Source organism: Schistocerca americana, chromosome 11, assembly GCF_021461395.2.
Source record: "Schistocerca americana isolate TAMUIC-IGC-003095 chromosome 11, iqSchAmer2.1, whole genome shotgun sequence".
Taxonomy (NCBI): domain Eukaryota; kingdom Metazoa; phylum Arthropoda; class Insecta; order Orthoptera; family Acrididae; genus Schistocerca; species Schistocerca americana.
In genome coordinates, this window is record NC_060129.1 from 111513008 (window position 1) to 111537429 (window position 24422).

At 45.3% G+C, this 24422-nt stretch overlaps 1 protein-coding gene across 1 annotated transcript in view; it reads right to left on the reverse strand.

Annotated features, from left to right (window-relative positions):
- The window catches only part of LOC124553344 (U4/U6 small nuclear ribonucleoprotein Prp31-like), a 153344-nt gene that overhangs the window by 90651 nt on the left and 38271 nt on the right, over positions 1 to 24422 (reverse strand). Inside the window, exons 2-3 of the mRNA XM_047127219.1 lie at positions 22348 to 22705; positions 2699 to 2931 (exon numbers count right to left, since the gene is read on the reverse strand). Of these exons, the coding sequence (XP_046983175.1) occupies positions 2699 to 2931; positions 22348 to 22705 (591 nt within the window). The remainder of the gene's footprint in view (positions 1 to 2698; positions 2932 to 22347; positions 22706 to 24422) is intronic.

Genomic DNA, 24422 nt, shown 5'->3' on the forward strand with positions numbered 1-24422 from the left:
CGTACCGGAAGTAAATGAAGTCGATTCATTTACTAAGTGGGATGCTAACAACTGCTTATCTGCTCTTACTAGTAAGAATACTCTCCTAGCCTTCTTGACCGACTTTTTAACTTTTGTCACCATAGTCGTAATGACAACATCACGATCACTAATCCCTGTCTCAACACTGACACCGTCGATGAGGTCTGGTCTGTTCGTGGCTACCAGATCTAAAATATTTCCATTAAGCCGTCGGCACACGGACCGTGCTGTCGAAAGTCAACGTCGACCGTGCCGAGTTCAACGTGCTGCTGAACGCTCAGCAACGATGCGACTTGTGCACACGGTACGTGGGCCCCAACGTGGTATACGCGATCGCAACGCACTCCAGCGGCAGTTGAGGGATGTTTCTAGTTGGTAAACCACACTGTTTACTGAACGGGCGCGCGTAAAATTCCCATGTTAGCTCTATTAAAACGCGCATTTCCTCCATCGTCCACGAAAAGGAAAGTACCACGTCCAATCAGTAAGGACAGAGACATATAATAGTTCTATTACAAACAGTGCGGTACAAATTTGGAATACTTCTCTGCACAAGGTAAACATTATTTCATAACTCCCACATTTTAGTAAAACCCCAACGTCAGTTTTACTTGATCACTGTTCCTACCCAGTAGCAGAATCTTTGCAACGCGTGAATTACGAAGCGTAAAAGAAAAAGGAGCAAAATAGCTTTACACAAGTAGCGCAGGGTGTCCTGTAGATCAAGCCAATCGAACAAAGTCACCCCTCAAAAAAGATGAACTTGTATTTACATAACATCAAATATCATAGTCTATACTTACATTAAACTAATAATAACGTATCAGAACCTAATAAAAACGCGAATGTTAGGAAAAAAAAAATTGGTTGTGTCAGGACGCGAACCACCGCCCCAACAAAAAGGACAGTGACGCTATTCATTACGCTAAAGCAACAGCACACCTTTCGTTGCAAATCATAGTTTCTTACCACTTTCTAAAAACCTTAATCGTAACTATGTTACTAACTGAAATTTAATTATAACAAATTGTACCAAGAACAACGCGTTTTGGGTGCATCCTCAGTGCATTGCTGTCTTCAAATAGCATACTCTCATATTACGCAAGTTACAATAAATCTTTTACCACGAATATGATGTTTCTCATTATTTTATTGGAACGACTCGCACAGTTAACAACGGGTTTTCCAGTGATTCTCAATTTTCTGGAGCTCGGAACGGTATATATACAGGGTGATTCAAAAAGAATACCACAACTTTAGGAATTTAAAACTCTGCAACGACAAAAGGCAGAGCTAAGCACTTTCTGTCGGGGAATTAAGGGAGCTATAAAGTTTCATTTAGTTGTACATTTGTTCGCTTGAGACGCTGTTGACCAGGCGTCAGCGTCAGTTGATGCTAAGATGGCGACCGCTCAACAGAAAGCTTTTTGTGTTATTGAGTACGGCGGAAGTGAATCGACGACAGTTGTTCAGCGTGCATTTCGAACGAAGTATGGTGTTAAACCTCCTGATAGGTGGTGTATTAAACGTTGGTATAAACAGTTTACAGAGAATGGGTGTTTGTGCAAAGGGAAAAGTTCTGGACGGCCGAGAACGAGTGATGAAAATGTAGCACGCATCCAGCAAGCATTTGTTCGCAGCCCAGGAAAGTCGACTCGCAGAGCTAGCACAGAGCTGCAAATTCCACAATCAACTGTATGGAGAGTCCACATTGGCACTTATCTGTCCGTAACTACCTGAACGTCAACTACCCGAGGCGATGGATCGTCCGCCAGGCAGCCCGTGACAGAGCACTTCATCACTGGCCTCCAAGAAGCCCTGATCTTACCCCCTGCGATTTTTTCTTATGGGGGTATGTTAAGGATATGGTGTTTCGGCCACCTCTCCCAGCCACCATTGATGATTTGAAACGAGAAATAACAGCAGCTATCCAAACTGTTATGCCTGATATGCTACAGAGAGTGTGGAACAAGTTGGAGTATCGGGTTGATATTGCTCGAGTGTCTGGAGGGGGCTATATTGAACATCTCTGAACTTGTTTTTGAGTGAAAAAAAACCTTTTTAAATACTCTTTGTAATGATGTATAACAGAAGGTTATATTATGTTTCTTTCATTAAATACACATTTTTAAAGTTGGGGTATTCTTTTTGAATCACCCTGTACATATAGGCTTGAAATGAATACCAATATTGCGCCTCACAATTCTGTACTGAAGGGAGACGGCGTGCGTGTGACGTAGGTGGCGTTGTGCCATCTCATTGGTCAACGCTCAGACGCACGCTCAGAAAATCTGACATGCCAGATATTGCTCTGCACGTTCGGAAAGACTCCCGAACGTGCTGTTCAACGCTGTGACGTCAGAAACTCGGCACGCTCAACGTTCGATGCACAGTCCGTGTGCCGACGGCTTTACGCGTTGGCTGTCGACTTAGCTGCTCAAGTTTTCGGATAATGTGTTCAAAAGTAATTCACACGACGGCTTGTCTGTACCACCTGTGGCTACTACAAGAGCTGCAAACTAAATGACGAATACTGACAGTTCTCGCCTGGAGAAGACGGGGTAAGAATTACCTTCCTGCGCAGGTGCAGCGGCGCATCCATGAGCGTGGGGCAGGCGAGCAGGCTGGCGGCGGCGGCGGCGGCGCCCGCCCCCGCGCCCAGCCGCGCCGCCCCCGCCGCCCCCGAGGCGGCGGCGGCGGCCTTGGCGAGCGCGAGCACGTTGCAGGCGGGCGTGCGCGCCAGCTTGTGCAGGCCGCCCGCCGCCGCCACGAGGCGCGCCGCCGCCTCCGCCCCCAGCACGGCCGCCAGCTCGGGGGCGGCGGCCGCCATGCGCGCCTCCACGTACGCCCCCAGCACCGCCCGGGCCGCCGTCATTCCCGCCTCCGCGTCCAGCACCTCCGTCACGCACTCTGCACACACGGCGTCCATTTGTCAAACACACCGTCATAAAATTTTAACTACCACTTCGGACAAGCAATGCGAGCCACGTCCTGAAAGAGAAGACAAAAGGAAAATAAAAAGTCAACAGTCATAGGATAAGCCGTATCAGATTTTCTTATGACAACGTAATTATTGCGGATTCCGAAAAAGAAATCAATAGGATGTTATAAGTCCTATCAGGCACTCTTAAAATGTCCAGTTAAAACTGAAAAAACTAAAATAACTGTGGGAAAACCGGAACAGAAGAGAATCGAAGCATTTGAGATGTGGTGATACAGACGAATGTTGAAAATTAGGTGGACTGATAAGGTAAGGAATGAGGAGGTTCTACGCAGAATCGGAGAGGAAAGGAATATGAGGAAAACACTGATAAGGAGAAGGGACAGGATGATAGGACATCTGCTAAGACATGAGGGAATGACTTCCATGGTACTAGAGGGAGCTGTAGAGGGCAAAAACTGTAGAGGAAGACAGAGATTGCAATATGTCAAGCAAATAATTGAGGACGTAGGTTGCAAGTGCTACTCTGAGATGAAGAGGTTAGCACAGGAAAGGAATTCGTGGCGGGCCGCATCAAACCAGTCAGTAGACTGATGACCAAAAAGAAAAATGGGAAGAATGGAAGAATCTAGCCTTGCTCCCAAGTATGTGTTTGAGACATACATTGCACACACCTCCTCATCGTCTCTCTCTGAGTCTACCTTGTAACACCATAGCTCTAATGCTGTACGGTTTTATTTTGCCTTTTTGCTTTGGTTTAATGTTATAATATTGAGTATCTGTAAATGTGTTTGAATCGATAACATAAAATTGTATACTCCCTTCTTTGTTAAAACTTTGATGTCGTGGTTTGACTCTATGCAATATAGTATATCTGTTATTTAAATTCTTTGTCCCATTTGGAGGGAACAAAACTTACTGTATATACTTGTAATTTCTGTGTGATTAATTTTTTGTAGAAACGTCAATATGTGCAAATGTTCTGTTTTATTTAATGCGTTTGGTTGCTGTTATGTAAACTGCTGATCCTCACTTAGGGTTCTTAGTTAGTTTGTGTGTAAAAGGTGTGGTAGTTCCCCTCGGGAACGGAACTGTGTAGCGCGCGCAAGTTGTGGTTGGCCTAGAAAGAAAACGTGGAACAAGAGTCAGTGGGGGACGAGCTACCAAACTGTGAACTGCCCATGTAAAAGTTGTATATTGTGTTGGTTACGAGAGAGGCTTTTCCTGCCGCTTTACAATGCCTCGGATGAATGGATAAATAGCTGGAACGATTCCGGAAATGGTATCCATCATCGCCACCAAGAAGGGACAGAGTCCAGCAATTCTGCCTGCAAATCCACCTGCCAACATGTAGTTGCCACCACACTGAGCAATCACTGTAACGGAATACTATAATAATGTACAGTGAAGGATCAGCTTATTGGATGCGTTAGTGTGCTCAAATATAAGGTAACTTATAATTGAATTCATGTACCTACCTTGATTTTTTCCCTATCACACCTCTCAGGTTCTTCTCCATTTAAACTATGATTACCGAGTGTCCTAGTTTGTGGAAAAAATGAAAGCCTCAGAACATTAAATAATATTTGTTAGATCTTTGGTAAGAAGGGAGTGTTCAGATTTACTGTGGATATAGTGAAATTGTGGGAGGTAGTAAATGTAGTCTTGTGACAGCCTCCCAGGGATGGGAACAGTCTAATTCAAAATTTTGTGTAGTTTCAAAGTCTCCTATTTAACCATTTACTTGAAAGTAGAAGACTGTGGTAATAAAGACAATTTGCAGTTTCTTTTAAAGATTAAAAGCTCTTAAAACTGAGGCTTATAAAATGTTGCTTAGGTAATGATCATAGTGCTGCCTGTAGTATATTTTAAAAGGTGAGTCAGTTTCTTGCAAATTTGTCAACATTACGTTTCACTGTAGAAAAAGTGGAAAACTGCAATAGTGAACAGTTATATATTCATGTTTGCTAAGTGTTTGTATCTCTTGTGTATTGGAAGTGCATATTAATAGTATAACAGGATCCACAGTTTGCCTATTGTGCTAATGCTAGGTAACAAGTAACGGGAAGACCACTGTTTATGAAAACAATAATTTCTTTATTCAAAAGATAGTGAGAAGCAACCTGTTAGTGGATTCCAATTAACTTTCATTTTAAATAGTAAAGTATTTAACTGAGAGAGACTTGACCTATGTCCAATTTATGATCCTGCAGTGAATATTAATAGTGATGTTATAAAAACCATTTAGTTTGAATATGCCCTGAAAGTAATAGTGTGTTTCGTGATCTGTTATATTTATGCAAATAGTCTGTCCTGTTCTGTCAGCTTCCAGTCTTAACCGTGAACATATGCAGGTGTCAGAGTTCATTGCACTCGCGTGTGGCAAAATATAGGTTGCGTTTGTCCATTAAAGTTACTCATACTTATTTTCTTAAACAAGAATGTCAATAATTCTCTTGCCTAATTAGGCTGGCGACCGTTTTCCTTACTCTTTGAACAGTGTAGAGGGGTAAAATATTGTCTGTTACTGTTTAAATATTTACGTAATTCCGACTTTTAATTCCGATAAGCCACCTCCGTTAGGTACAACACGGTCAACAAAACAAAATTCCTCTTAGAGAGTAACACTGCTCTGTTGCTCTATACCATAATTGCTCTAACAACATAGTTTTATTTCACGACCTGCCTCCAACTTTAAGATTATGGTATAACAGTAGCAGACGGCAGTGTTATAACCTGGTCCCACCTCCCATCTCTCTGTCCACCTCATCTCCCGACCTCTATCTGTCCATCTCCACCTACCACTCTACCTCCCCACCTGCTCCTCCCCCCTCTTTGTTCTTCTTCTCCACACCCTCTCTCCTCCACCACCCCCTGCCCATACACACCCTCTCTCCAACCATATTTTCTTCCACCACCCTCGGTCCATAGCCTCCTCCCCTTGTCACTGCCCATCACCTCCACCCCCTCCTCGTTTTCCACCTACCCTACACCGCCCTTCACTTGCCTTCTGCATGGCTCCTCCTCCTCATCTCTCTGTCCACTTCCTCTGACCCTTCTCTCTGTCTGTCCCCCTCCTCCTCTCTGTCCACCTCTCTCACCCTCTCTCTCTGTCTGTCTTGTCCTCCACAAACCTGCTGTCCATCTCCTCCACCCCTTCCTCTCTATCCATCTGCTCCTCACAACTTCCTCTGTGCATCTCCTCCTCAATCCCTCTCTTACTATCCATCTATTTCCTCCTCTCTCTCCTCAGCCATCACCACCCACACATTTAGCCCCTTCAAGGCATGCCAGTATTACCCACACAACATATTACTACCTCCCTTCTGCCCCCTCCTTCTGTTCATCACCATCTCCCCTCCTCTATGTCTGTCCACCCCCGACTATTATCTGTCCATCACTTCCTCACCCTTCTCTGTATGCCCACCTAACTCCTCCTCACTCTGCTCATGTGCATGCCCATCCACACATGTAGCTCCTGAAACACATGCTGATACTACATGCACAATATTCCTATAATAGAGGGTAGGCTACCTGTCACCAGTAGAAAAATTATTTTTCCCCATACCTCCACTCCTATGGGAGCTATGAGTTTCTAACCTCCACAGTGCTTATTCTCATTTAGCACACAATATGGGCACCAAATTTGGTTCTGTAGATCAGGTGATTTAAGAGAAGATTTAAGAGAAGATACACACATACACGCTATATATATATATATATATATATATATATAGAGTGTATGTGTGTATGCTCAGGTTTGCATGACCCTGGTTCTCAAAACTCCTGAAGAAAAACGTTGACTGTACAGACACAGTCCCTTTGACAGTTCAACCCTCCCAAAGATGTAAAAAACCGTGCATGAGCAGCATCTATTAGACGGACAGGGTCTGACAACCGATCAGTTCCAGTCATTCCACTAGGAAGGAGATACAAGGCTCATGTTGTCTGTAGTTTAACCGTGCCTAGACGGTCAATACTGCGGTTCGATCGCGTCCACATTGTTACTTTGTTCCAAGAAGGACTCTCAACAAGGGAAGTGTCCAGGCGTCTCGGACTGAACCAAACTGACGTTGTTCGGACATGGAGGAAAGCAGAAGACAGGGACCGTCGATGACATGCCTCGCTCAGGCCGCCCGAGGGCTACTACAGCAGTGGATGACCGCTACCTACGGACTATGGTTCGGAGGAACCCTAACAGCAACGCCACCATGTTGAATAATGCTTTTGGTGCAGTCACAGGACGTAATGTTACGACTCAAACTGTGCTCAGTAGGCTGCATGATGCGCAACTTCACTCCCGACGTCCGTGGCGAGGTCCATCTTTTCAACCATGACACTGTGCAGTGCAGTACCAATGGTCCCAACTACATGCCGAATGGACCGCTCAGGATTGGCATCACATTCTCTTCACCGATAAGTGTCGCATATACCTTCAACCAGACAATTGTCGGAGACGTGTTTGGAGGCAACCTAGTCATGCTGAATGCCTGAGACACACTGTCTAGTGAGTGCAGCAAGATGGAGGTTCCCTGCTGTTTTGGGGTTGCATTATGTGGGGCCGACGTACGCTGCTGGTGGTCATGTCATGCCGGCGCCATAACAGCTGTACGATACATGGATGCTATCCTCCGACCGACAGTGCAACCGTATCGGCAGCATATTTTCGAGCCATTCGTCTTCATTGACGACGATTCGCGCCCCCATCGTGCACGTCTTGTGAATGACTTCTTTCAGGATAACGACCAGAGTGGTTAGCATGTTCTCCAGACATGAACCCTATCGAACATGCCTGGGATAGATTGAAAAGGGCTGTTTATGGACTGCGTGACCCACCAACCACTCTGAGGGATCTACGCCGAATCGCAATTGAGAAGTGGTACAATCTGGACCAACAGTGCCTTGATGAACTTGTGGATAGTATGCCACGACGAATACAGGCATGCATCAATGCAAGAAGACATGCTACTGGATGTTAGAGGTACCGGTGTGTACAGCAATCTGGACTACCACCTCTGAAGATCTCGCTGTTTGGTGGTACAAGATGCAATGTGTGGTTTTCATGAGCAATAAAACTGGCGGAAATTATGTTTGTATTGATCTCTATTCCAATTTTCTGTACAGTTTCGGAACTCTCGGAATCGAGGTGATGCAAAACTTTTCTTGATGTGTATATTAATAGAGGACAACAAGTATTTAACAGTAATGAAGAGAATGATTCCACTGGCAAAACAGTCACTTATTATTAAGAAAAATTTTTAACAAGGAAACACATGAATATAGATCTCAATCATTTGCATTTGTGTGGAGTACACTGCTCTAAGGAAGTAAAACTTTATTTTAGTCTTAAATAGATGGGAATGGACTTGAAGCTGTTAGAATGTGAATATGGCGCAAAATGACAAGAAGGAGCTGGAAGAAAAGACAAACCAATCTTGAGGTCTTGAGGGAAGTTGACGACGAGAGAAGATTATTAAAACACGTGGAAATAGGAAATATTAAATTAACTGGACAGGCCATCAGACAGAACACTTTCATCATTAACTTTCTTGAAGGGAAGGAGCTGGGTAAGACAGTGTTAGGACGGTCTGGGAAGGCGTACTTGGAAGATATCGTGAATGGGGTGTGGCGTGATGATTACTTTGAACTCAGACGAACATCTAATGAAAGGCGAGAGTGGTTGCTTCGACACGACATTAGCCTTTAGAATGTCCAGTTTCTAGTCAAAAGGTTCAAATGTGTGCGAATTCCTAAGGGACCAAACTGCTTGGGTCATCATTTCCTAGACTTACACACTACTTAAACTAACTTACGTTATGAACACATCCATACTCGAGGGAGGACTCGAACCTCCGGCGGGAGTGGCCACGCGGTCCGTCACGTGACGCCTCCAACCACGCGGCCACTCCGCGCGGCAGCTTCTAGACTTGACAAAGTTTTGCAGAAGTTCCAAATATAGCGCGTACTTCTATGCGAGATGATTTTAATAATTTCCACAACGAAACTCTGTCTCTTAATCTTGCAGAAAACCCAAAGAGATTCTGGTCATACATAAATCACACTGGTTGCAAGACGCAATCAACACCTTCACTGTGCGATAACAAGGGTGAAGTCGCTGATGACACTGGCACTAAAGCAGAGTTATTAAACACGGTTTTCCGAAACTCCTTCACCAAAGAAGACGAAGTAAATACTCCTGAATTCCAATCAAGAACATCTGCCAAGATGAGAAAATAGAAGTAGATATCCTCGGAGTAACGAAGCAGCTTACATCATTTAATAAAGGCAAGGCCTCCGGTCCAGACTGTACGCCAGTCAGGTTCCTCTCAGAGTATGCTGATACAATAGCTCAATATTTAGCAATTATATGCAACCGCTCGTTCACAGAAAGATCCGTACCTAAAGACTGGAAAATTGCTCAAGTGATACCAATACCCAAAAAGGGAAGTAGGAGTAATTCGCTGAATTACAGGCCCATATCACTAGCGTCGATTTGCAGTAGGGTTTTAGAACATATACTGTATTCGAACATTATGGACTACCTCGAAGAAAACCATTTATTGACACGTAGTCAGCACGGATTCAGAAAATATCGTTCTTGCGAAACACAACTAGCTCTTTATACTCATGAATTAAGGAGTGCTATCGACAGGGCATGTCAAATTGATTCCAAATTTTTAGATTTCCAGAAGGCTTTCGACACCGTTCCTCACAAACGTCTTCTAACCAAACTGCGTGCCTATGGAATATAGCCTCAGTTGTGCGACTGGATTCGTGATTTCCTGCCAGAAAGGTCACAGTTCGTAGTAATAGACGGAAAGTCATCGAGTAAAACAGAAATAATATCCGGCGTTCCACAAGAAAGAGTTATAGGCCCTCTATTGTTCCTGATCTATATTAACGACATAGGAGACAATCTGTGTAGCCGTCTTAGATTGTTTGCAGATGATGCTGTCACTTACCGTTTTGTAAAGTCATCAGATGACCAAAACGAATACACAATGATATAGATGAGATATCTGTATGGTGTGAAACGTGGCAATTGACCCTGAATAATGAAAAGTGTGAAGTTATTCACATGAGTACTAAAAGAAATCTGCTAAATTTCGATTGCGCTGTAAGTCACACAAATCTGAAGGCTGTAAATTCAAGTGAATACTTAGGGATTACAATTAGAAATGCCCTAAATGGAACGATCACATAGATAATGTTGTGGGTAGAGCAAACCAAAGACTGCGATTCACTGGCAGAACACTTAGAAGGTGCAACAGGTCTACTAAAGAGACTGCTTACACCACGCTTGTTCTCCCTATTCTGGAGTACTGCTGTGCGGTGTGGGATCCGCATCAGGTGGGACTGACGGATGACATCGAAAAGGTTCAAAGAAAGGCAGGCCGTTTTGTATTATCGCGAAATAGGGGAGATAGTGCCACAGACATGATACGTGGAGTGGCAATCATTAAGGCGTTTTTCCTAGCGACGGGATCTCCTCATGGAATTTTAATCACCGGTTATCTCCTACGATTGCGAAAACATTCTATTGGCACCAACCTACATAGCGATAAATTATCATCACGATAAAATAAGAGAAATCAGGCCTCGCAAAGAAAAATTTAAGTGCTTGCTTTTCTCTCGTGCCGTTGGAGAGTGGAACAGTAGAGAGACAGCTTGAAGGTGGTTCATTGAGCCTTTTGCCAGGCTTTTTATTGTGAATAGCAGAGTGATCACGTAGATGTAGATACGTACGCCATCTTCTTTCGCTGCATGCAGCACAGTACGGTAGTTTTTGCCAATAGTATGCTGCACTCAGCCATACACTTACTCACCCACCCACCCACCCACACACACACACTCACATACACACACACACACACACACACATGCTAAGTGCCCAGAGTTCACACGTAATGGATGTCGAATGACTTAGGTGGGTGATTCGCAACTGGACAGATATGAAACTAGTCGTCAGTTAATAAACACTAACTTCCGTGCAACTTTGACAGTTCTTTACAACTTTGTTGAGTAATTTCAAGTTGCTGCCTTGTTGCTACACAGCATGGCGGAAGTACAGGGTGACAATTAGAGAACTATATGAAATGAAATAATCAGGACGTCTGAATGGTTTGTGCTAGGATGTTCAAAGCGCACAATTGGCGGCGGGGCATGATGGGCATTAGAACAATACTGGGCATTAAAATTGCTACACCACGAAGATGACGTGCTACAGACGCGAAATTTAACCGACAGGAAGAAGATGCTGTGATATGCAAATGATTAGCTTTTCAGAGCATTCACAGAAGGTTGGCGCCGGTGGAGACACCTGCAACGTGCTCACACGAGGAAAGTTTCCAACCGATTTCTCATTCACAAACAGCAGTTGACCGGCGTTGCCTGGTGAAATGTTGTTCTGATGCCTCGTGTAAGGAGAGAAATGCGTACCATCACGTTTCCGACTTCGATAAAGGTCAGAGTGTAGCCTATCGCGTATGCGGTTTATCGTATCGCGACATTGCTGCTCGCCTTGGTCGAGATCCAATGACTGTTAGCAGAATATGGGATCGGTGGATTCAGGAGGGTAATACGGAACGCCGTGCTGGGTCCCAAAGGCCTCGCATCACTAGCAGTCGAGATGACAGGCAACTTATCCGCACGGCTGTAACGGATCGTGCAGCCACATCTCGATCCCTGAGTCAACAGATGGAGACGTTTGAAAGACAACAACCATCTGCACCAACAGTTCGACGACGTGTGCAGCAGCATGGACTATCAGCACGGAGACCGTGGCTGCGGTTACCCTTGACGCTGCATCACATACAGGAGCGCCTGCGATGGTGTACTCGACGATGAACCTGAGTGCACGAATGGCAAAATTTCATTTTTGCGGATGAATCCAGGTTCTGTTTACAGCATCATGATGGTCGCATCCGTGTTTGGCGACATCGCGGTAAACGCACATTGGAAGCGAGTATTCGTCATCGCCATACTGGCGTATCTACCGGAGTGATGGTATGGGCTACCATTGGTTACACGTCACGGTCACCTCTTGTTCGCATTGACGGCACTTTGAACAGTGGACGTTACATTTCAGATGTGTTACGACCCGTGGCTCTACCCTTCGTTCGATCCCTGCGAAACCCTACATTTCAGCAGGATAATCCACGACTGCTGCCCTGGCCAGCACGTTCTCCAAATCTCTCACCAACTGAAAACGTCTGGTCAATGGTGGCCGAGCAACTGACTCGTCACAACACGCTAGTCACTACTCTTGATGAACTGTGGTATCATGTTGAAGCTGTATGGACAGCTGTACCTGTAAACGCCATCCGAGCTCTGTTTGACTCAATGCCCAGGCATATCAAGGCCGTTATTACGGCAAGGGGTGGTTGTTCTGGGTACTGGTTTCTCAGGATCTATGCACCCAAATTGCGTGAATAGGTAATCACATGTATGCCTCTGATCTCTCTGATTTTATCCTCATGGTCTCTTCGCGATATATACGTAGGAGGGAGCAATACACTGTTTGACTCCTCGGTGAAGGTATGTTCTCGAAACTTCAACAAAAGCCCGTACCGAGCTACTGAGCGTCTCTCCTGCAGAGTCTTCCACTGGAGTTTATCTATCATCTCCGTAACGCTTTCGCGATTACTAAATGACCCTGTAACGAAGCGCGCTTCTCTCCGTTGAACCTTCTCTATCTCCTCTATCAACCCCACCTCGTAAAGATCCCACACTGGTGAGCAATATTCAAGCAATGGGCGAACAAGTGTACTGTAACCTACTTCCTTTGTTTTCGGATTGCATTTCCTTAGGATTCTTCCAATGAATCTCAGTCTGGCATCTGCTTTACCGATGATCAACTTTGTATGATCATTCCATTTTAAATCACTCCTAATGCCTACTCCCAGATAATTTGTGGAATTAACTGCTTCCAGTTGCTGACTTGCTGCATTGTAGCTAAATGATAAGGGATCATACTTTCTGTGTATTCGCAGCACATTACACTTGTCTACATTGAGATTCAATTGCCATTCCCTGCACCATGCGTCAATACGCTGCAGATCCTCCTGCGTTTCAGTACAGTTTTCCATTGTTACAACCTCTCGATATACCACAGCATCATCCGCAAAAAGCCTCAGTGAACTTCCGATGTTCCGCAAGGTCATTTATGTATATTGTGACGATGCTGATTTCGCCGACACTCTCTTTGTGGGCAAATGTTTGGTCACAATGCAATTTCTATGATATGTAATTAATAGATTTCAGCTATCAGTCGTCCTTTGGAATATTTGTTGGCAGATCTAGACTTCGGCCAGCAACTAGCCATTCTCAGTGCACTGTCCTGTCTTGGTCAATGCATGTAATGCCTGTTGGTCTGGCTTTGTACACAGTTCAAGGCAAAAATTAGTATTTCATGAACTGTGTACAAATCCAGACCAACAGGCATTACATGCATTGACCAAGACAGGACAGCGCACTGAGAATGGCTAGTTGCTGGCCGAAGTCTAGATCTGCCAACAAATATTCCAAAGTACGACTGATAGCTGAAATCTACGTGTGCCGTTCAGACAGTAACCTCCGGTTGAATTAAAAAAATACACCAAGTTAAATAAAAATATTTTAATATATACATCTTACAACTACATCTTTGCACTATTTTTCTACATAGTCTCCACAGCGATTGAGGCACTTATCGTATCTCTTCACAAGCTTTGAAATTCCTTCTGCATAAAAATCACCCGCTTGTGCCTGGAGCCAGCCTGTGACCGCATCTTTGAGCTCTTCGTCGTCATCAAACCGCTGTGACCCGAGCCATTTCTTCAAATGCATGAAGAGGTGATAATCACTTGGCGCCAGGTCTGGGCTGTAAGGTGGATGGTTGATAACGTCCCACTTGAATTACTCAAGAAGGGCCGTTGTTCTGCGAGCAGAGTGAGGACGGGCGTTATGGTGCAAAAAAACGATAGCGGAAGTCAGCATACCACGGCGTTTGTTCTGTATAGCCCGTCATAACTTTTTTATTGTTTCACAGCACACGTCTTGATTAATGGTCGTACCACGTTCCATGAATTCAACCAACAACACCCCTTTGTCATCCCAAAACACCGTTGCCATCAGTTTTCTGGCAGAAAAATCTTGCGAGGCTTTTCTTGGTTTGGTAGGCGAACTTGAATGTGCCCACATCTTTGATTGTTCTTTTGTCTCAGGGTTCACGTACTTAATCCAGGTTTCGTCACCGGTCACGATTCTGTTTAACAATGGTTCTCCTTCGTCCTCATAACGTGACAGAAAGTCTAATGCAGAGGCCATTCTTTGAGTTTTGTGGTGGTCGGTAAGAATTTTGGGCACCCATCGTGCACAGAACTTACGGTAACCCAATCTTGCTGTCACTATCTCGTACAAGAGAGTCTTAGAAATCTGTGGAAAACCAGTAGATAACTCCGACATTGAGAAACGTCGATTTTCACGAACTTTTGCATCAACTGTCTGAACGAGTTCGTCAGTCACCAATGATGGTCTACCACTCCTCTCTTCATCATGAACGTTTTCTCGTCCACTTTTAAATAAACGTACCCATTCACGGACAACTCCTTCACTCATAACTCTTGGTCTGTACATGGCACAAAGCTCACGATGAATAGCTGCTGCAGAATATCCTTTGGCTGTAAAAAACCTTATGACAGCACGCACTTCACATTTGGCGGGGTTTTCTATTGCAGCACACATTTCAAACTGCCACAAAAACTAAACTAGCGCAGGTACGACGTTCACTAGACCACGGCTTGATGCCGACTGACCTGTTGAGTGCGTGAACGCACAGATGGCGTCGCTACTCCCCCCACAACCCACACTGTGACCAATCGGAGGTTACTTTCTGAACCGCCCTCGTATTAATTAAAAATCAAAGTAACGGTTGCTGCGTGCAACAGCCTCTGAATGGAGGGTAACCTGATTTCTATGATAGTCACACGATGGTCCCAATCACCACAGCTTTCAACGATCTAGTTATTTCCGCATGTTGATGGCCGATCGGAGTGTGGCTCACAGTCCACCCACCGGGTCCGGGGTTCGATTCCTGGCCAGGTTAGGGATTTTCTCTGCCCGGTGGCCGAGTGTTTGTGTTGTCCTCATCATTGCGTCATCATCATCATTTGTGAGAGTGGCTAGACTGGACTGTGAAAAAATTGGACTATGTAAAAATTGGGATTTTGTATGGGCGCTAATGACTGCACAGTTGAGCGCCCCACAAACCAAACATCATCATCATCATCATCACTCTTCACCGACGTGTAGCGTCTTTAAATCGGTTGTACCACTCCTTAACCGTAGAATACTGTACCGATTTCAAACCCTTCCATACCTATACCTTCGTTGACTCGACTACCGCACCTACGGTTGGCCAGTAAAGTCGTTAAAAGCGACGCAACGGTATTACGAGGGCGGTTCAGAAAGTAACCTCCGATTGGTCACAGTGCGGGTTGTGGGGGGAGTAGCGACGCCATCTGTGCGTTCACGCGCTCAACAGGTCAGTCGGCATCAAGCCGTGGTCGAGTGAACGTCGTACCTGCGCTAGTTTAGTTTTTGTGGCAGTTTGAAATGTGTGCTGCAATAGAAAACCCCGCCAAATGTGAAGTGCGTGCTGTCATAAGGTTTTTTACAGCCAAAGGATATTCTGCAGCAGCTATTCATCGTGAGCTTTGTGCCGTGTGCGGACCAAGAGTTATGAGTGAAGGAGTTGTCCATGAATGGGTACGTTTATTTAAAAGTGGACGAGAAAACGTTCATGATGAAGAGAGGAGTGGTAGACCATCATTGGTGACTGACGAACTCGTTCAGACAGTTGATGCAAAAGTTCGTGAAAATCGACGTTTCTCAATGTCGGAGTTATCTACTGGTTTTCCACAGATTTCTAAGACTCTCTTGTACGAGATAGTGACAGCAAGATTGGGTTACCGTAAGTTCTGTGCACGATGGGTGCCCAAAATTCTTACCGACCACCACAAAACTCAAAGAATGGCCTCTGCATTAGACTTTCTGTCACGTTATGAGGACGAAGGAGAACCATTGTTAAACAGAATCGTGACCGGTGACGAAACCTGGATTAAGTACGTGAACCCTGAGACAAAAGAACAATCAAAGATGTGGGCACATTCAAATTCGCCTACCAAACCAAGAAAAGCCTCGCAAGATTCTTCTGCCAGAAAACTGATGGCAACGGTGTTTTGGGATGCCAAAGGGGTGTTGTTGGTTGAATTCATGGAACGTGGTACGACCATTAATCAAGACGTGTACTGTGAAACAATAAAAAAGTTACGACGGGCTATACAGAACAAACGCCGTGGTATGCTGACTTCCGGTATCGTTTTTTTGCACCATAACGCCCGCCCTCACTCTGCTCGCAGAACAACGGCCCTTCTTGAGTCCTTCAAGTGGGACGTTATCAACCATCCACCTTACAGCCCAGACCTGGCGCCAAGTGATTATCACCTCTTCATGCATTTGAAGAAATGGCTCGGGTCACAGCGGTTTGATGACGACGAAGAGCTCAAAGATGCGGTCACAGGCTGGCTCCAGGCACAAGCGGGTGATTTTTATGCAGAAGGAATTTCAAAGCTTGTGAAGAGATACGATAAGTACCTCAATCGCTATGGAGACTATGTAGAAAAATAGTGCAAAGATGTAGTTGTAAGATGTATATATTAAAATATTTTTATTTAACTTGGTGTATTTTTTTAAATCAACCGGAGTTTACTTTCTGAACGGCCCTCGTATTATAAAGCCTGTAAGAGAAACACATTTCAAGGTTTACACGGTTCTTCGATTGCAATGAATCACAAAACTCACACCGCACAGGTTTGCAGACGAAAGGGCGTTGGTACATTTTTTTCACCCACTGTGGAATAATATCCAAAAGAAAATGGGGTCAACTCAATTGCATGATAATCTGAATGATGGGTTGCCAAGAGTATTGAATACAGACAATAGTTAAACAAAGAACAGAAGAAGTATCTTGGTAAAAAAAATGTGGAAACACAGAAAGCATGTATATGGAGTGAAATGATCAGAATGGCCGACATAAAAACGAATACAACATCCAAAAGAGAGATAAAAAAAAAATCAAACCAGCCCTTGACTAAAGAATATGGCTACATATCGAAAAATGGCTCTGAGCACTATGGGACTTAACTTCTGAGGTCATCAGTTCCCTAGAACTTAGAACTACTGAAACCTAACTAACCTAAGGAGAGCACGCACACCCATGCCCGAGGCAGGATTCGAACCTGCGACCGTAGCGGTCGCGCGGTTCCAGACTGTAGCGCCTAGAACCGCTCGGCCACCCTGGCCGGCGGCTACATATCGAAAATGGCCTCTTGACTACAAATGTTACTGAGGAACTGTACAAAATCGACCTCAAAGGAAAAACACTCTGGGAGACAAGTAACTCATCCTGACAATGTGGATTTCTTCAGGCTTCATGAGTATTGCTGATGGCACGTATTGCACACAGTGTTGTGATGTTCCCCATACACAGGTGCATCACACGTTACACAATTGATTTTCGTCATTCTTCTCATCTTATAGCTGCAATCTCGGCGAATGCGGCGTTTTTTAGGCCGAGAGGGCTGGTTTGGGATGCAGTTCTTTGACCTACGTTGGGAATTGCTGCAGGAGGGATGGGATTCCTCTTACCTTTGTTTCGGGCATCTTTCAAAGATGTTTGTAACCTCAACACGTTTTCTGTTCTCTGGTTCACGTACCGATGTTGCCCTAAAATATCTTTTCTTTCAATGAGCCATTCCCACGACAGGGCATATGCAAGGGAGACCATGAAATTCAGCCGAGACAGGCCTTTGCTGTCTTAGACATTAGCTCCCATCTGGGTGGCACCAAGATGTTTCGGAAGTCGTCTCCAGAGGACGAAACTGTGGCTAATGACAGGGAAGCTGCTGAGGAATCCTTCTACAGTGAACCATTCTCGTTACATGTGTCCTGCACATTTTTCAGGCTAGTATGTTTAGGACTAACAGTTAACTGTTTTGCCTTCTTCTTGTGTTTCCCAACAGAGGCTTCCTTGTCAGTTTGGGTCACCGTTGTGTTGAGTATTTCATCGTCAAAATCTGATGCAGAGTGGATGGTGCGATCGGAAACAATATATTCCTTTTGATGCTGTAGTCTTTGTCAGAATCATCAGATGATAGTATGTAAAGTTCTGATTACATTGCATCTATAATTCTCAGTTTGGGTACTTCGTCAGGACCCAAAAAAAAAAAAAATGAAACTTATGGAATAGGTGCCATAGCCCACTTCAAACCAAAACGTTCGTTGGAACGAACATTCATCCAGATACCTACTGCAAATCGGCCCCTCATTACTAAACGTTCGTCGAATCGACGAGTCCATTTTGTTCCTGAACACTACACATTAGGCGTTTCGACGAATCAACATTTACGTGCATACCTATACCTTCGTCGATTTGATGCTTTAACTTCGGGACGAAATATGGTTTACCTGAGCGAAGAGCGGCGTAGGTCCCTTTCACCCGCGGAATCAGAGAGCCAACTGGACACACCCGCCTTCAAGCCACCCTTCCTCCTCCCCCCCCCCCCCCCCCAGGCACTACTGTGAAAACGTCGAGCCCTCCCGACCGCAACAAGAGGGAGGCTTACTGAAGGGGAACGTGTTCATCGAATAGATTACCAACAGTATTCTATGGTTAATCCGTGTAATGCCCAAAGCATCGTCACCGAAGGCTGTCTGAATTTTTCTAATTGTTTCCATCTGATTGTCGCCCAGTTCAGTGTATGAATTTTTTCCCGCCTGTCGCTAGGGTCAGTTGCTCAGTTGCTGGCAAGCAGGAGTTGAGATAGGTAGTATGTAATGCTCGTGTCTGTTTATCATTGCTAGGGAAATGACGGAACGACTAGAGAATCGCCATTGCATCAAATTTTGCGACAACTAGATGGAAACAATTCGGAAGATTCAGACGGCGTTCGGTGACGATGCTACGCGCATTTATATATATGCGAATGATGGATTTTTACCCATCTGTTGATAGTGTCGGTTGTTGGCAAGCAGCAGTATACATATATATATATATATTGATAGTGACCGGGTCAAGAGAGAAAACGACTAGTTGTGGTTAATTCATTGTTTACCTAAAAAGAATTACAAGTTGTTGACAACTCCGTGATTGAACAGAGTGGTCCATTGATAGTGACCAGCCCAAATATCTCACAATAGGAGCATCAAACGAGAAAACTACAAAGGACGAAACTCGTCTAGCTTGAATGAGGAAACCAGATGGCGCTATGGTTGGCCTTCTAGATGCCGCTGCCATAGGTCAAACGGATATCAACTGCGTTTTTTTTTAAGTAGGAACCCCCATTTTTATTACATATTCGTGTAGTACGTAAAGAAATCTGAATGCTTTAGTTGGACCACTTTTTTCGCTTTGTGATAGATGGCGCTATAATAGTCACAAACATATGGCTCACAATTTTAGACGAACAGTTGATAGCAGGTAGGTTTTTTTTTTTTTTTTTTTTAAATTAAAATACAGAATGTAGTTCCGTTTGAACATTTTATTTCGGTTGTTCCAATGTGATACATGTACCTTTGTGAACTTATCATTTCTGAGAACGCATGCTGTTACAGCGTGATTACCTGTAAATACCACATTACTGCAATAAATTCTCAAAATGATGTCCGTCAACCTCAATGCATTTGGCAATACGTGTAACGACATTCCTCTCAACAGCAAGTAGTTCGCCTCCCGTAATGTTCGAACGTGTATTGACAATGCGCTGACGCATGTTGTCAGGCGTTGTCAGTGGATCAGGATAGCAAATATCCTTCAACTTCGCCCATAGAAAGAAATCCGATGTTGATGTAGCATTCTCAACACCGACGTTTTTGAGATTCCCGATTCTCGCGCAATTTGTCTGCTACTGATGTGCGGATTATCCGCGACAGCAGCTAAAACACCTACTTGGGCATCATCATTTGTTGCAGGTCGTGGTTGACGTTTCACACGTGGCTGAACACTTTCTGTTTCCTTAAATAACGTAACTATCCGGCGAACGGTCCGGACACTTGAATGATGTCGTCCAGGATACCGAGCAGCATACATAGCACACGCCCGTTGGGCATTTTGATCACAATAGCCATACATCAACACGATATCGACCTTTTGCACAGTTGGTAAACGGTCCATTATTAATCCGGGTAATGTATATACGTTTGTGACTATTACAGCGCCATCCATCACAAAGCGAAAAAAGTGGTCCAACTAAAACATTCATATTTCTTTACGTACTACACGAATATGTAATACAGATTGGGGGTTACTATTTAAAAAAAAAAACGCTGTTGATATCCGTCTGACCTATGGCAGCGCCATCTAGTGGGCTAACCATAGCGCCATCTGGGTTCCCCCTTCAAGCTAGACGAGTTTCGTTCGTTGTAGTTTCTTCGTTTGACGCTTATTTTGTGAGATATTTGGCCCAGTAACTAACACTCCCCCTCCGTTCCTCTGTCCTTTTCCTGGGGTCCCTCTTCCCCCTTCCATCCTTTTTTTTTCCCCACCTACCCTCTCTCTGCTTCCCTTCTCTCCGCCGACTCCTTTTGCATTTCCCTCCTCTTCCTTTTCTCATTCCCTCTCGCGTCTGCCCTGCCCGTCTCCCCCCTTATGAGTCCTCTCCTTTTTGGTCCCCCCCCCCTTTCGTTTATTCCACTCCTCCCTCCTTGTTTTCCCCCTCATCCAGGTCTCCCCCCCCCCCCCCCCCCCCCCCCCCGCCCCACCTGCCCTAGCCTGTCATCTTTGTGCTGACATTTTCGTGCACTGTTTTAGAGTGAGTGTTCAGTGTTGTGTGTGTCTTTAGGGAAGTGTTGCGAACGGACATCATACTGTCGCTGGGTGTGATTTTTTATCTGTTGCGAACAGAAACCAGACTGTCGCCATGTTTTTTTAAATTGTGTGTTTACCGTGTTAATTGTCTGATACCTGTGTATTTTTTTAGCATTGCCAACCCCTTTGCTTTACGTTTTACCTTTCCACGATTTTCCGCCGTTTTACGATTTAAGTCACCATTTTATCGCCTGCTTTTATTGTTTTCTTTCTTCTTGATGATGATGATGATGATGATGATGTCCCATATTCCGTGACGGAGCGTAGGGGAACGACGCGGGAGACCCGCACCGCCGTACTAGGCAAGGTCCTAGTAGAGGTGGTTTGCCATTGTCTTCCTCCGACCGTAATGGGTCCACCTGTACCACCTCGTACAATAGCGACTGTCAGCCAGCCGTTGCCATGGGAAAATGTATCATTCAGATCAATACTGAAGTTCAGTGTACATCCACAGAAGACAGCGGGTCCATCTAGTAGTGAATGTGCGGCGACAGATTTTATAGTATTCTTCTTCTTGTCAGCAGCAGATGTTGTCATTTCAACGTCTTCAATTGTTTTATATATTGTCTGTCTTGCACGACGACGGTATCTTCTGTATGGCATCATTCGCGCTGCTGCTGCTGCACAGGCAACTGCATTGAACGCTGCCAAGATGGCATACAGAAGATACCGTCGTCGTGCAAGACAGACAATATATAAAACAATTGAAGACGTTGAAATGACAACATCTGCTGCTGACAAGAAGAAGAATACTATAAAATCTGTCGCCGCACATTCACTACTAGATGGACCCGCTGTCTTCTGTGGATGTACACTGAACTTCAGTATTGATCTGAATGATACATTTTCGCATGGCAACGGCTGGTTGACAGTCGCTATTGTACGAGGTGGTACAGGTGTACCTAATGTATCAGGACTAGAAAGTTTCGTGGACCGTGACGTCATAGCCTACCGCACATTCCACGTTTGTGAAAATGCAAATAAAGACTTCGGCAAATCATCATATATGTCACCCTCAGGTGTACCTAATGTATCAGGACTAGAAAGTTTCGTGGACCGTGACGTCATAGCCTACCGCACATTCCACGTTTGTGAAAATGCAAATAAAGACTTCGGCAAATCATCATATATGTCACCCTCACCCTTTTCCTTGTATACACGTAATGGACGTAAGATATCTGTAAATGAGACTGTATTTATTTGGATGACGACACAACAACACTCAGTCACGTCGAGGCAGGTGAAAATCCCTGACCCCGCCGGGAATCGAACCCGGGACCCCGTGCTCGGGAAGCGAGAACGCTACCGCGAGACCACGTTTTTAAAAAGTCTGTAGGTTGTAGAGCAGCGTAGTAAGCTGCTGCTAGTCCGCCGCCTTCAGGCGGAATCGAAATTCAATAACGGAAAAAAAACTCAATTTTGTGAAAAAACGGACATGTGAGGTGTTTGTGGATATTGCCGTGCAGTGTAGGCGGCGTACCTTGCTCGTGCTCGGTGAGGCTGCGTCCCCTGGTGGTGGCGGCGGCCAGCGAGACCACCATGACGGAGGCCGGCGGCAGCAGCGGCGCCAGCGCGGCCGCGACGGCGCCGCCCCCGAGCCCGCCCCCGAACGCCACGCCCCCGTAGCCGGCGCCGCCCCCGCCGGCGCTGCCGCAGCCGAGGCGCCTGGCGACGGCGGCGTAGGCGGCGCCGGCCCGGACGAGCGCCTCCAGCTCGGGGAAGCGCCGGCCGTAGAGGGCGCGCAGCAGCGCGTGCGCCGCGCCCAGGTCGCCGTCCAGGTCGCTGCACGCCGCGCTCGCCTCCCACACCGTGGACGGCTGCTCGCACCCGCTCGCCACCTGCGGGGCAGTCGGCCGGAGGCGTGCACGCGTGAGCTTCCACCGCAGTCAGCCAAAAAAGGGGAATACCCGCACAAGTGCGAGTAGCACTCGCTCTACAGGACTTCCACGCAAACTTACTCACAGGTAGAGATTATTTATTTTTTTACTAGCCGTTGCCAACTGCTTCCTCTACATCTTCATCTGCATGGATACTCTGCAAATAACGCTTAAGTGGAGTTGGAACGGAAAAGTAATATTTTTCACGTTTTCGGATTTTTATCTCATAAAATTCGCAATTATATACAGGGTGAGTCACCTAACGTTACCGCTGGATATATTTCCTAATCCACATCAAATACTGACGAACCGATTCCACAGACCGAACGTGAGGAGAGGAGCTAGTGTAATTGTTTAATAGAAACCATAAAAAAATGCACGGAAGTATGTTTTTTAACACAAACCTACGTTTTTTTAAAATGGAAACCCGTTAGTTTTGTTAGCACATCTGAACATATAAACAAATATGTAATCAGTGCCGTTTGTTGCATTGTAAAATGTTAATTACATCCGGAGATATTGTAACCTAAAGTTGACGCTTGAGTACCACTCCTCCGCTGTTCGATAGTGTGTATCGGAGAGCACCGAATTACGTAGGGATCCAAAGGGAACGGTGATGGACCTTAGGTACAGAAGAGACTGGAACAGCACATTACGTCCATATGCTAACACCTTTTTATTGGTCTTTTTCACTGACGCACATGTACATTACCATGAGGGGTAAGGTACACGTTCGACGGGCGTTTCATAGGACGTGGAGGACGCATAAATTGGCCAGCCCGTTCTCCTGATCTTACACCTCTGGATTTCTTTCTGTGGGGTACGTTAAAGGACAATATGTACCGTGATGTGCCTACAACCCCAGAGGATATGAAACAACGTATTGCGGCAGCCTGCGGCGACATTACACCAGATGTACTGCGGCGTGTACGACATTCATTACGCCAGAGATTGCAATTGTGTGCAGCAAATGATGGCCACCACATTGAACATCTATTGGCCTGACATGTCGGGATATACTGTATTCCACTCCGTAATTGAAAACGGAAACCACGTGTGTACGTGCACCTCACCCCTCATGGTAATGTACATGTGCGTCAGTGAAAAAGACGAATAAAAAGGTGTTAGCATGTGGACGTAATGTGCTGTTTCAGTCTCTTCTGTACCTAAGGTCCATCACCGTTCCCTTTGGATCCCTACGTAATTCGGTGCTCAAAAATGGCTCTGTGCACTATGGGACTTAACATCTATGGTCATCAGTCCCCTAGAACTTAGAACTACTTAAACCTAACTAACCTAAGGACAGCACACAACACCCAGCCATCACGAGGCAGAGAAAATCTCAGACTCCGCCGGGAATCGAACCCGGGAACACGGGCGTGGGAAGCGAGAACGCTACCGCACGAGCACGAGATGCGGGCAATTCGGTGCTCTCCATACACACGATCGAACAGCGGAGGAGTGGTACTCAAGCGTCAACTTTAGGTTACAATATCTCCGGATGTAATTAACATTTTACAATGCAACAAACGGCACTGATTACGTATTTGTTTATATGTTCAGATGTGCTAACAAAACTAACGGGGTTCCATTTAAAAGAACGTAGGTTTGTGTTAAAAAACATACTTCCGTGCATTTTTGTATTGTTTGTATTAAACAATTACACTAGCCCCTCTCC